The 15401-nt window shown below is 39.4% G+C and overlaps 1 protein-coding gene across 1 annotated transcript in view; it reads left to right on the top strand.

Moving 5' to 3' along the window:
• Positions 1–12256, top strand: part of nectin3b (nectin cell adhesion molecule 3b) — a 59229-nt gene extending 46973 nt beyond the window's left edge. The window contains exons 6-8 of the mRNA XM_079898241.1: positions 4771–4915; positions 10637–10739; positions 11302–12256. Coding sequence (XP_079754367.1) covers positions 4771–4915; positions 10637–10739; positions 11302–11469 — 416 coding nt within the window. The 3' untranslated portion in view covers positions 11470–12256. The remainder of the gene's footprint in view (positions 1–4770; positions 4916–10636; positions 10740–11301) is intronic.
• The last annotated feature ends 3145 nt before the right edge of the window (positions 12257–15401 follow it).

Here is a 15401-nt window from a genome sequence, read left to right as displayed (position 1 = left end):
GTCAACGATACCAGGGACACCGAAACACCGGGGAACATGAAATTTGGTGGGCATGTAGCCCCACTAGACTTCTACGGAAAAATTTCGTTTGGTCCCCGGGGGCCACTCCCCCCCCCCCCCCCCGCGCTGGGCCCCCCTTAACCCAAAAAAATGCAGTTTTTCCTAAATAACTACCTGAACCGTGGCACCGAGGATGAAGAAATTTTTATGGTATGTTCGTCTACTAGACTTTTACGGAAAAATTTCGTTTGGTCCCCGGGGGCCACTCCCCCCCCCGCGCTGGGGCCCCCGTAAATTTTTCGTCAACGATACCAGGGACACCGAAGCACCGGGGAACATGAAATTTGCTGGGCATGTAGCCCCACTAGACTTCTACGGAAAAATTTCGTTTGGTCCCCGGGGGCCACTCCCCCCCCGCGCTGGGCCCCCCCAAAACCAAAAAAATGCAGTTTTTCCGAAATAACTACCTGAACCGTGGCACCGAGGATGAAGAAATTTTTATGGTATGTTGGTCTACTAGACTTTTACGGAAAATTTTTGTTTGGTCCCCGGGGGCCACTTCCCCCCCCGCGCTGGGGCCCCCGTAAATTTTTCGTCAACGATACCAGGGACACCGAAGCACCGGGGAATATGAAATTTGGTGGGCATGTAGCCCCTCTACACTTCTACGGAAAAATTTCGTTTGGTCCCCGGGGGCCACTCCCCCCCCCCGCGCCCCCCCAAACCCCAAAAAATGCAGTTTTTCCTAAATAACTACCTGAACCGTGGCACCGAGGATGAAGAAATTTTTATGGTATGTTGGTCTACTAGACTTTTATGGAAAAATTTCATTTGGTCCCCGGGGGCCACTTCCCCCCCCTGCGCTGGGGCCCCCGTAAATTTTTCGTCAACGATACCAGGGACACCGAAACACCGGGGAACATGAAATTTGGTGAGCATGTAGCCCCACTAGACTTCTACGGAAAAATTTCGTTTGGTCCCCGGGGGCCACTCCCCCCCCCCCCCCCGCGCTGGGCCCCCCCAAACCCAAAAAAATGCAGTTTTTCCTAAATAACTACCTGAACCGTGGCACCGAGGATGAAGAAATTTTTATGGTATGTTGCTCTTAAGGGCCCACATCAACCTAGCCCATAATCACTCATTTGTGATTTGCGCCCCTCCCATAAAAAATGAAAATGCAATATTATTCTGCTTTAATCGCCCCTATCTTCAGTGGAGATGTTCAGAACTGCACCATATTTCATGTGTATGATTAACTTGACATCCTCTGGGGGTATCCTCTGCTAAGTTTTGTAGAATTTCATCCATGGGGGGGTATAAAATAAATTCATTTATGTGCACATTTAGTGACTGTACACTCATCGGCCTGTAGATGGTGCTGTTGAGCGAAGGGTTGCTGGTTTAGGATGATACTGTCACACACACACATGCAGGAATACAAACAAACGCAAGCATGCACACACACTGACATCCACACGCACAGACACACACCCATACACACACATACAAATCCACATGTACGCACACATACATACACGCACAGACACACACACACACACAGACACACACATACACAAACACACACACATACACACACACACACACACACACACAGACAGACATGCACATACTATTACTTTTTTTAGGTATATACATAAACACGCAATACAGCCAAATTACTCCACGTCATTTATTTTTGTGGAAAGCCAGTGCAGGCCTGAGCGGCGGTCATATTTTGTACCGCGATGCGGTACATCTAGTTTTTACTATTATTTTAAGGAATATCATACAACAATGATGTATATTTCATCAATGTTTTATTTTATTTTCAGTATACAAGTTCGGTTGTGCTGCATGCACCTTATTTGATATCAAATAAAATGCAATGTATTGTTGTAAATTAATTGTTAGATTTTCATTTGAATAGATTTTAAAATATTGAATAAATGGTTAACGTTTTTTTCATTCATTTCATTAGACATCATTTTTGATGATTAATTTGTATTAAATTATAAAATACAAGACAGAAAACACAGAATTTGGGAACAAATAAAAAAGATTTTATGAGGCCCTAAATGAAAAGGTAGCTTATGTGTTTACATTTGTTTTTGAGATCTAACAAACGTGGAATGCATTTCCTTCCCCTTTAATGGTATGAAATGATAAATATAGATATCAAATGATATGGAAAAAATATTGTGATGGTACAGAAATATGATACGCTTCACTTTTAACTCTTCACAAGCTGCAGAAGTCATATTTTTATTACACTGCCTTCTGATGTTGCCGTATGGACTTGCTGTGCAAAGATCTGTCACGAGCCTGGTTGAATCACGACTGTGCCAAACCTCCAATTCAGTGCCAAACTTTTTGCTAATATTCTCTATCCCAGCTCACACATTGGCGCTTACAGTCCCCTATAGCCACAATCCCCTCTCCTCATATTCCCTCCCCGATCTCCTGACTCCTTACGCCCTTGACCTCCTGCTCTCACTGTCTTTATTCCTCCAGTGCCAGCTTCTCTCAGCCCCCTCATGAGCCAGACGTGTGCTCAGCAAGGCAAATATTTACCCCTCGCTACACTTAAACAATCACTATTGTATGACTTGTGACTGAACATCCTGTTTTGTTCTCCTGTGAGAGCAGAGGTGAGCTGACAGTAACAGCACTGTGGTAATTATTGGGTTCTCGGCCATAAAACCCTAGGGGAAAACACTCGATAATACGTTCAATTGATTTGTGTTAGGGGAAAAAAAGACATTGTGATTCTTTTTCAGCATGTCCAACATCCTCAAACTGTGGCGTTTCATGTGGCAAAGTTGGGTAATATGGTGTCGCTGTTCCACACTCTTGGCCAAGAAGTCTGTTGATCATCCAAAGGGGCACACTTTTGAGTTTAATTAATCTTAATTAATGGATGTAATCCTTTTACTGGAGTCCTGTTGTGGGGATAACGAGCTTGTGATCTCAGCAACCTCATTGATTTTGGTGAACTTGTTGCGCAAGAGTGTGAAACTCACCGTAAAAGCGAACGAGCGAGGTAGTAATGACAGAGAAAGAGAGTGGAAGGGAAAGCTGGAGGAAGGAGTGCAGCAAAGCATAAGAGCACTGCGGGGTGGGAGAGACAGTAACAGCAGGCTTTAAAGGAGGGCAGCATGAGGTCCTAATTACTGAGCCTTAGAGATGGCTGGCAACAGCTTGCCCCTTCCAACCACTGCACAACCCACCCATCCACCTGACTCGCCGTAACAACAAGCCGCTATTTCACATACACTCTGACTCTTGATTAACAATTAAATCCACTAGGACAGATGATATGCACTGTAAAATACCAATTGAATCATTGGCATCGTTTTCTGAATCTTTTTCTGTCTTACTTTTTGTATTACACATCCCTAAAGTGTATGTGCATTGCTATTTTAACCCATTTTGTTCCTTTTTTAGCACATTTGAGAGTAAAAATAAGAAAATAATAGGGTTATAATTGATTTTATCCATCAGAAACTGTCTTGTGGGTTTAAAGTGGGTTTTACATGTAAGAATGGAGCTGAGAAGATGCAACTTTGCTTTAAAAAAGCAAATGGTTAGCATCAAATGACCTTTTCCCATTATTTTCACTGAAAATTACAAAGATTTTTTTTTACATTGGTATAACGTTAAATGATGAATCACATAAAACCAGGAACATGCAAAAAGAAAGTAGTAGAGACATTTTTGATTTCATGCAGACTTTAAAACAAGTCAAATTTACTTCAGATGCAAAATTAATATTACTTAAATGTATAAATAAAATAAAGTGTAGCCAAAATCTCCTTAGGAAGGTTGGGGGAAAAAGCTTAATTCTACATATTGTCTCAAATCAAGTCATGGGCTACATCTGAAATATGTACTCTGAGTATAGGCATTTCTTTTAAATAAGTATACTTTGCAACTGTTAAAAAAATTATATTCGGTCACACTTTAGATTGGGTCTAATTCTCACTATTAATAGTAAGGTAGTTGTTAAGTTTAGGTATTGGGTAGGATTAGGGATGTAGAATATGGTCATGCAGAATAATGCTTTAATATGTGTTTTATTAGTATTAATAAACAGCCAATATCCTTGTTATAGCAATGCATACTAATAAGCAAAGTTAACAGTGAGAACTGGACCCTAAACTAATGTGTTACCATATGTATGAATGTGTGTATGATTGATTGTAATCTGGACGTACTACATTCGTCATGTGACCTACCAGTGTCAGTTGCGTCACTTTACTGTCATTCACAAATTTTCTCCTATGGCCTGATGTGATAGTAGAATCTCACTGCAAATAGGTCACCTGGGTACTTTTTGCCCACTCTTTTATGAATACTGTGACATTTAACAAATGGGGAAATTGGCTATGCATTTTCAGATGAAGCTATTGTCTTCATTTTGCTGTTCAAGTAAATATTTCTGATTTTAAAGATACTTTTATGTATTTATTTATTTGCTAAATTCTTCTGGCTGTATGAACTCAATATTTTTGCTTACTCTGCCCTCACTATTGGCATTGTCACATTTTTATTCATATCTTTATTTAACTGAGCTGTCTTGTAGTCTCTCGCTGTTCTGTTAGTTGCCTTTTGCAATCTTTTGTGCTTTTTGTTATAATTTGTGGCATTTAGCTGTTCCATGCCAAGATAAGCAGTGTTTTTAGTGGAACTTGATGTACCTCCAATAGCGTTGGCCGTGTTTATTTATTAATTAGCTTTTCTTTTTTCTCACTGTGTTGTGGCGCCTTTCAGACATGTCTCAGAAGCAGATGACATCCTCCATGGCTATTGCTGGGGCCGTGATGGGAGCTGTGCTGGCACTCTTCCTCATCACCGTCTTCACCATCGTGCTCCTTACAGCACGCAAGGCTCCCCCAACCACATACTCAGATAAAGTGTGAGTACATGCAATATCTTCACCTATACAGATAATCTGACTTTTAACTTTTACCTAACGACATGCAGGATGAGATCTCAAATACATTACATTACATTTTTGCCCAATCCTGTTTAAAATGTTGCACCTTTAGTCTTACTGAAGTTTGAAACTACACTTTTGTGGACACTATCACTTACTTAATAACAATTTTATATATTAACAAATACAGGACATTTGTATAATGAAAAAAAAAAAAAACATTTGCATAAATAAGGAAGAAAACTTTCCCAGAACGTTCAGAAGTTGCATTTTAATAACTTTAAGGGAACAGAAAGCATTCTTAAAACATAACATTGTTTGCATGGGTACAGACATTGTCAGACATCTAAGATATTGAGTCACCTGCTTTGCCACAACTTAGACCTTCAGTTGGGGCAGTACATGGGCACTTACCTGGTGAATTATTTAATCATTACCATGCTTCCTCAGCAACTTCCTAACCTTCCTTTGAACTTGGACTGAAAGAATAAATCTTTAACTATCACCACCCTACATTGTGAACTTACAGACTTGCACCAGATTTCTTAGTAGCGTTTCATCGATGTGCTCATGTGTTACAGTTTTGGTCTAACACGCCAAACCGATTTACTCATAGTCACATATGTTTAAAATGAGTTTATTGAAGTGAATAGTTTATTGAAGAGTTTGTTTTTCCAGTCAGGCTATCATTAAGTACATTACACTCCGCTTCAGCTCTGTCCGGCTCACCTGTTGGCCTGTCAGAACGAGGCACTTCACGCTACAGCACCTTTTTATGGCTTAACCTTTGCTTCATCCCTTAACTGTAATATATTTTGTCTGGTCAATTATTACTAAGCCCAGAAACCCAGTCAAGACTGTGAATGGTCTATTCTAGTGGGAGCAACATCAGATGGTTTTCTTTTGTTTCCTGAAAAGGCAACTGCATGTCATCACAAAGAGAGACTATAGCCACAATAGACTACAGTTGTGTATTTGCTTTTGCAGTATACAGAGACTACCACACGATACATCATTTCAGAACTTGTGTGGGTAAAAGAGCTTCAGATAGCTCCTTTTTGACAAATCATGTTGATTTTTCAGTTTTTTTTCTTTTGGTTCATGCTAAAAGAGCCGCTTTATTGTTCTGTCACTAAGAGTGTCTCTAGATGTGAGCCCACAGACGTCTTATTTCAGCCAGCCCGGAGGTCTCCCTGTTCCCACAGCCTCCAAAAAGCAGCTCCCCTCATAGAGCTTCACATGGCTTTTCACGCTGCACTTAACCCCGGGTTATCATCTTTTTGATCTTGGTTTGAGGCCACTAATTAATCGCTGGTGAAGTGGCATTTCACAATTGTACTTTTTAAAGTGTTAGCATTGCTTTTTAACCCCTGGGTAAGCACCGCTTTTATGGTGCCAAAAGTATAATGTGATATGATTCATTGCAAGCATCTTACAGAGAGTTGTTTAGCAATAGATAACCAATAATAATATAATATAGCACAGAGCTCCTAAAGTGACATTGTGATGGTATAAAAATGAAATGGTAGGGGAAATTATATCTCTTAATCGTATTTATTAAATCATTTTTTCCCCTCAAGAAACTTTGCAATTGTTTACAAAACTTTTGTGATGGACATTATAGAGTGAGGGGGAAAACATATTAGCTTTGGGTGAGAACGCAAATGTTTTGCGATGCAGCGCAAAGTTTCGCCATTGAACGCAATACTTTTGTGAGAGAACGCAAAACATTTGCTGAAACTTTCACAAGCTGTTTAGTTTCAGTAGCGGGTAGAAAAATGACTGCTGACTGTCAAACACATTGATCAAACGGTAATTGCATACGTGTTAATTGGAGGAAAGAAACTGTTACAGTATGTTGCTTTTGAAGGTTGAAGTGGCTTAAAATAGCTAGAAAGTCTTGTCAAGATTGACGTGTTCATCCAATTCATGTTATTCGCCATATAAATATGCAAATTAAAATGTTAACCCAGGTTTACAAATGTATTGTGCCCACAGAAGACCACATAGATTTGTTGTAGATGTTTTTATTCTGTCAAGGCCCAACCATTGTTAGTTTGCCACAGGTTGTTAGTGTTTGTGTCAGCAGAAATAACACTGAATATGGACGTTCTTCTCGTATTCTATAAAAGGAGGTAGTGTAAATAAATGAATATAAATAGTTAAGCAAACATAGCAAAAAAATATATGTTTCCTAGAACCATAGTGATGAATGCAGTTCTCATGAGGATGAGGTCACAGCGGAGTCTTGCGTGATACAGCTGTTCACAGGGAAAATTATATCGGGGAACAGGGGAAAAGCGGCAGGCAGACAATTCTCAGCGCTCAAACGTCTGGCCTCCATATGATTTGTGGACCTTGAAATTTGTTTCAGAATTTTCTATTTTTCTCAAACCTTCCATTGTAGTTTCTGCTGTAATATGACCTGAGCGTGTTATCCAAACATGACAGCTAAGGAGACGTTCACACTGGATACATTCTGGAGTTGGCTGTCTGTTAGGTTAGTGTAGTCTTGAACATGCACAAAATTAACTTTTAGCAGATGTACGCCACTGTTCAAAAGGAAATTAATACTTTCATTCAGCAAGGATGCGTTAAATTGATCAAAAATGACTTTGACATTGTTTTCAAAAACTTCTATTTCAAATAAATGCTCTAAAAAAAGTATCATGGTTTTCCCCAAAATATTAAGCTGATACTATTAGAATCATTTGTGAAGGATCATGTGACACTGAAGACTGGAGTAATGACTGCTGACAACAGCTTTGCACCTTCACAGGAATAAATCACATTTTAAAATATAATAAAATAGAAAATCGTTATTTTAAATTGTAATAATATTTCATATTATTGTTTTTACTGTATTTTTGATCAAATAAATTCTGCGCAAGTGAATTCTATCAAACATGTTAATAAATCTTACCAACCCCAAACTTACGAACAGTAGTGTCCACATTTAAAATGTTATTTTTTTCTCTGACTAAAATATAATCCCGTCTGCGTCCAACTAGCAATCAGAAATTAAGGTTGATGACTGTGACGTTAATTGGCTATTTGAATAAAAACAGTTCCTGTGTAGAGGGCCCCTAAGGTTTTCAAATTTGCTGAATTGTTGACTGTTAGTATTTATTTATTACTTGTTTTCTGCTGCGCTATCTTTATCCACATCTATCTTGAAGCGAGCCCTCTCTGAAAGTTCTCAGCGGTGCTGTCAGAAGCGTCACTCTCAGTAGAGGTGCAAGAGGCACTCTTATCTATTTCGGCTGATCCCTGTTCAGCCTCTGTGTGTCTTGGCTCAGCTTTACTTTGGCTGCAGGCTGCATGCAGATCAGTGTGGTGGGACAGCTGGGTTTGGTCTGACGGATGTCGCTGCCACTGCGCTGGAGACAGCAGGGAATCTGCGAGAGATAAGCAGCATTGGGATGCTAACACATGGCGCTTATGCAGGAATGAAAGCAAAAATGTCCATATAACTCTTGACATTTAGATCTGATTGCAACCAGTAGTCATAGATGAGAAAATGTGCTTCCTTCAAATGCTTCAAGATGTATTTTTTTATAGGTTTTTCTATTTTTATCAGGTTTGTGTGAGCTTTCCACTTTCATTTCCGAGTCGTGATGTTTTTGTGTTTGAATTTGTTTTGATAGCTCTCATTCATCTAAAGTGGCCTTGAATTTATCCTTCACTAGATGATGTGGCAGCCTTTAAAGTATTAAAGTAGTTTTAGTTTATATGTCAAGGTCTTGGCTTAAAATCAAGACAATTGGAAAATGTTCCAGGCTCTCTTAGGAGGAAAACAAATTAATCTGACCTTCAACTGTGCATTGAGTACATGAGAGGAGATTAAAAGAGAGAAAACTATATGAGGACAATGCAATCTCGTTCCCTCTTTGATGCTAAGTCCAAAATTTTGGCCCTTGTTTGGTCTCTTTGGACATCCAGGTGGAACCAGTGAGAGTATCCATGCCTGTCTGCGTCTCTTCCTGCTCATGTACGAATGCACTCACCATATCATCTTTCTAGTCCATGGATGACATCTCCTGCTTTTAATCCTCTATTTCGGTCATAACTTTTCATGGGAAATGCTAATGTGAGTCCATATAGACTTAATGAGCCATAAAACACTGTTGTACACTTTTCCATCTCCGTCTGATTTAGACTTTATGTGGGGAGGGGAGGGGACACATTAGACAGACTGATAGTCCATTGAAAATCAATTACACAAAACAATGTACTACTAATGGTTGGAGATTAATGTCCACAGGAAGTGGAAAAACAAAGACAAAGTTGATCCCTTGAGGAATGAGGAGCTTATGGATGCACATTGGGGGAAAAAAATGAGGAGAGGTCACAGTTGACATGTTTTCCCTAAAGGGTTTTTAACCAAGAGGTGTGAACTAACTCTGTATTTTAAGAGCTTGTTCTCATTGGTTGTCAATGCAGAGCTTTCAAAACTAGCAGTGAAGGTTTAAGATTCCTTGTTTGTCCACTAATGACTCTAGGCTATCTTTATGACATTCAGTAGATGACCTTTATGGCACACACAGCAGTATCTAAATCCAGGGAACGAGAACAGGTATCTTTCCATATATTAGGCATTCTGGGAATTCAAGGTCAGGGCAGGGCGACCGTCTGGACCACCCAATGCATAGGGATACAAAGCAGAAGCTAAATAGACATCAGTCCATCAGAGCCTAAGTTATAGGGATGTGAGACCACTCCTCTTAATTGCTAGTGTAGTTGTAGTCAATATCAGATCAGAAATTATTTTAATAAGCTTGTTTTAGCTTTGTTATATGCATTAGAGACAGCACTATATATTAAATATAGTATCTTGTAGAAGTTTAGGACATCAAACCACGATGAATTGTTTAAAGGAAATGTAAATGAGATGATTGTTTGTTCGCATACTGTATGTTCTTATAGAGAGTCATTGCAGTGATTCACAAGTCAAACAAGAAGACAAAGTCATTTGTTTCCATTTCTCTCGGTTTTGTTTGGAGTTTTAAAATGGGCCCCAGTTGTATTTATGTATATCACTAATATACACCTCCACCCACATGTGTACCCACACAAAGTTACTCCAGACGGGGTCTATTGTGGCCTGCTGGTGTTTGGTTTAGAGGTCCAGAGAGCATGAGAAAGTATGTCTCAGTGTGGCCGTAGGGGCTCGAAAACATGGAGGCCATTTTGAGTGGCTGGGGATTGAGTCAAAAGTGACACCTTGCATGGGAATCATAGACTCTCAGATTTGTTTTAGCCTTAAAAATGAGATTATTTTGTGTTCAGCTTGAGAAATTGGCAGTATTGCCATGGATGTAAAACAGAACAAAACTTCCATTCTGTTCCCAGAACTAAAAGAAGGTGTGGTTGTTATTGTTCCTCAGACTAAACACGTTTCATACTTTTGGCTCTTGACCACCATTTCCTCCATCTACTGACAAGAATACAAACAGTGACTCTGTACGTTTTATCATCGAACAAACTTCTGTGAAATGTTTAGCTTGAAAACAGCGCCTAAACAGTACATTTCTACAAAATAAATGCCACTTGATTTTTTTTATGTAATGCAATGACATTCATTATTTTTATTGTGGCTTATGTATCCATATACTTTGGGGTCACTGCAAATAATATTGCTAATCATGCAACATGTCAGTGATATACTTATTCTAACTGTTGTTGGTTTTTGTCCTACAGAATTGACCTCCCACCAACTCACAAGCCTCCTCCTCCATATACAGAGAGACCTCCTGTCATCCCTCTGGCCTCTCAGGCCCCTCAGGTGGCCTCATTCTCTCAGGTAAACCTCTCTGTTTACACTGTGGAGGTCCCGGCTCTATAATCTGATTTATTTTCCTTCAGTGGTACTTTATAATAGAGCTGCATTCGAAAGATGACTACTGGCATTTTTCTTATTATTTAAGGAGTGATTATATGCTCTCTTTTAGCTCACTTTTTCCAGATTTTTTTCTCTTTTTGTCTTTTCTTGCGTTTTTACCCATCCAACACATAACACTGCTGAAAAATACACCAGCCTCATGTGGTTTGCTGGTCTTAGCTGGTTTAAACTGGTCTCCCAATCAAACAAAATTGGTTTATTATCTGGTCAGCAGCTGGTTTTGTCTGACCAGATGAAAAGTGTCCCCCAAAAAAACTTAAAACAATTAAAAACTGGTCAGCTTTTTTTCATTCATCCATTATTCCTAAATTCAATTGACAGCCCTAAAAAAAACCACACTGCATTCAATCCATCTAATCACATTAAACATTGCATTTCATTGTCTAACAGCATCAGCATCCAGTGGAGCTGCAACTAATACTTTGGATATAATATGCACTATATCTGTTGTGTCATTTTATAGGCTCGTCGGATGGAGAGGCATTACGAACTGGCCGAACGCGTGCCTGTCAGAATGGCTCGGAGGGACCTCCACAGCCCCACTCACCATTCACTGTCCTATCAGGAGTGGATCTGTCATCAGAACGGGGAGGACCGAGTTTACATCAACCATAGAGAACACTACGTGTGATGACGTCCTCGTGTCAACTGCAGGGCACTGCCAGCCCCATAGTGAAAACTGTTTACGAGAATACTGGGAGCAAAACAAAATCACCGCCATACAGTAATTAGAACATTGAACTATTACTGGTGTATATACAAGGTCTATATAATGCGCAATGAAAACCCTGGCACCATATATGTATTATTAGTCTGGCTTGTTTAACATTTACAGTATAGTCCAATATAAAATAGATTACCTAGGCTGCCTATATGAGTCTCATTGTTCACTCATATTACGAATCTAGTGGTCAAGGGTGACTATGGTTGACATTATTAAGACTGTACAAAGTTTTCTATAGGGATCATTGCCCTTTGATTGTTTTACGCAAAGACTTTTTCCTCAGTAAAATGCTATTTTTACTCACTGTAGACTGGTTGTCATTTTAGGTGATATTTTGACAAACTTGAGATTTGTTTGCTTATGACAAATAGTGACTGCTAGAGTTCATTTGCCGTAAGTTTTCTTGTTTACACTGTGATGTACAGTAGATGTGAATTGGCATCATAAGGCACATTCTTATGTACTTTGCCCTTGCTTACAGTATGTGTGTGGATACTGTATCATGTATCATGTAAATATCTGAGCTCATTATATCAGTGTGGCTTTTTGTTTGTATAAGCTCAATTAGATCATTTTTGTTAGATCAAACTTTTTTTTTCCTTTCAGCTTAGTTAAACATGAACTTTGAATCTCATAACCAAAGCAATCTTTGAATTACAGAATATCGATAATCAAATAAAGCGATGTAACCTGTACATATGAGACTTGTTTTATTGTGCAGCACATTTAAAATGACATCATTTTCCATATTGGTTTGCAAAAAAACACGTCTAATATAACTACAGCGCTACTTCTCAAATCCGCACACAATCTTATTAGAAGGGTTTGAGAGTCAAATATAGGTTGTAAAACCTGATGAATACCTAAAATGCTGCTCTAGTCATCAAGACTGCTATACAAACTTCCCCCAGTCGATGATGGAAAATTTCAAACCACAAAATGCTCTCTGGGAAGGCGCGAGAGACAGTGAATGGGGACGGGCGGGAGTGTTTGTAAGCTTTTCGGCACAGACTTCTGTCTGCATGTCAACTTATGACTTGTGTTGTAGGTAAACAAACTGGTTATCTGCTGGGCAACTGGATAGGCAAGGCCATTAAACAGCAGGCTTTTAATGAGGTGGCGGCCACCAGGGAGCAATCTACACTATTCTGGCCTCACCGTTCGGGGAAATGTCAGCCAGTGGACCCCCAAACACTCAATGAGAGCATTGTTTATTGCATCAGTGAGTTACCTCTCTGGAATGCATCCACCATCGCTATATAAAAATGTGTCAGTCCCACAATAAAGTATAAAGTTGGACTCATCCAGGATAAATCCATTTAGACTAATAAAGATTCTCAGTCCAAATCTATTACAGAGCGCGCAATAACATAACAGCTCTCTCATCACCTTATACAAACCAGAGACGAGCCATGTTTTGATATATGTACTCTTCTACCGTTTCTTGACAGAGCTTGTATATCCTTTTATGTTTTGTCTCCTGATCTCTTGTTTGTGTGTCTGACCTGCGGTGGATCTGATATTTCACCGCATTAAGAAGCCATCTGAGGGATTTGAGGTGCTGAGGTCTATAATTTTCACCTGAGAGATTTCGTATTTGTTCTGGATGAGCAAACGTTCTGTCGTTCCAGCAAAGGTCTCAGTTTTGCGAGTCTCTAGACACAATGTGGAATGTTGCATAAATATTTTTGCAATAGTATCTTCGGAGAACGAAACCTTTGGGAGCTTTATAATATGTAGACATTGAGCTTCTCGCAAAACTGGTCTGAATTATTTGTACATGAATAGTTGAGCTGTAAGTCTTTTGCTAACATACAGATTCAAAAGATTTGGTATATTGAGCTATATAGACTTATATGATACTTTTAAAGCAGTGGGTCACCATGAAATCAAAATTGACCATTCTTGCTTTTTACGGAATATTGCATTATTATTATCCGTGCATAAATCTTTTTTTTTATTCATGTGCCCTCATAATCTTAAAATCAAAATAACTTCCCCTTCTTTTTGGGGGTAAAAAATGATATCTTGATTTTGTGTATTTTTAGCATTTTAATTAAGTTAGTTTTATCTCAGTTGATTAATAATAATAACAATCTGAATAACTTTAAGTCATCATGTGGCCACTTTGGAGGTTTGCTGAGGCCCCTTATTTGAGAGCCACTGTTTTAAGATGCTTTTCTGTCCTTTTTGAATCTTTAATGCTTCAGTCTCTAATCATTATAATTGCAACTAATTTGGATGTTTGAATGAATTAACCCTTTAAACTGCACAGACCACTTTCAGTGTATATGGCATCTGCATTACATTAGCCTATAATCCTGAATATCTCTGTGAATTCCAAAAATCAGCCGGGAATGCTGGAAAATTCTAGTTGCCTGTGAAAAGTCATTTGTCACTGTAGATTAACGTGGACCATCACTGGCGCAGTGCTGGAGTGTAAAGTAAGGCCATAAAAAATATTTAACACAGCAAAGTGCATCCCAAAATCCTATCCTGCAATTGATATCAGGAGACTGGTTAACTTTATTATAGTGGAACAATCTGCTATGCTGTCTGTCTTTCAGCATTTCTCCTTCGTATTCTGAACCCACCATCAACGCTGACACGTAATGGAGATGCAGTCAACGGCAGCCATATTGGACACCTGCCACGCTGTACAGCCATTAAACTATTAAGTCAGTCGGCCCCAGAGTGACCGTCCTGCGCAGATTTACAGCCCTACAGGAGACAAGGGAGAAGAGGAGAGGGGGACAGTGGGGGATGGTTAGCACAGAGTCCAACATTACAGATTTATGACGACGGGGCAGAAGGTGGTACAGGCCTCCTCCTTTTCTTCTCTTTTCTCCTTCAGTGCTAAAAGTCACCCTGTTGTCTTTAAGAAACAAAGCTGACGTAAGGAACAGGGATATCTGAGGTTAGGACTGGAAAGCAATATTCTTGACAGACAAATTGTCAGATAAAGGAACATCAAATGTGCCTTTATTGGCGTTAAGTGGTAAATCTTTATTCATGTGTTCGCTGGAAAAAACATTTAAAAAAGAAAAAAAACTCAGTAGGCTACATGGGGTCATGGATTGACTTTTGCTTCAGAAGTTTTAAAGCAAACCAATCCGATTTATTACTAGGCCTACACTGTTAAAAAAAAACATCTCTGCTGATAGTCATTCAAAAATACTTTCAATATAAAAAAATATTTGTATTATTATTATTTTATATTTGTTCTTTTGTAGCAGTAAAAACTATTTTCATGTAATTGCTAATAGTAGGCTATAAAACATAAGCCTACATCATGTGTGTCCTGATTGGCGTTAAAATGCTGTGGTAATACAGCCGCGTTGTCTGTGTGAAACGTCTGTGTATTTTCTGTGCAAAACACCGCGCGAGTGTTATTACGGGAAGCAGAAAGTGTCCGTTTTCAACTCGTCCTCCCCCAAATGCAAGAGGCAAAAATCTCCAACCGCAGCCGAAGTCGAACACACGTACCTAAATTGGCATTATCTTGCACAACACCTGAACCGGGCCAAGCAACTTAAGAAATTAATGTGAATGCTAATGGATGGCCTTCTCCAGACATTATACTTCCTTGATTCAGTATGACTTCATCAATCACATCTAGGCCTACATTTCAGTGGACAGTGAAATCAGGCCAGTTGACAGTCTTGCCAAGGCCCGGTGTTGTGCCGAATTTCGACCCCCTGCCAAATTATAACCCCCCTCGTTGAAGTCAGTACCTGATTGCCTAATCCTAACCCCACCCCTAATCCTAACCCCACCCCCACAACTAATCCTAAACCTACCAATAGGGGTAATAATTTGGCGGGGTCGAAATTTGACAC

This window comes from Squalius cephalus (assembly GCF_949319135.1).
Source record: "Squalius cephalus genome assembly, chromosome: 17".
In the NCBI taxonomy this organism is placed as follows: Eukaryota; Metazoa; Chordata; class Actinopteri; order Cypriniformes; family Leuciscidae; genus Squalius; species Squalius cephalus.
This window is presented reverse-complemented; position numbering and strand designations above follow the sequence as displayed.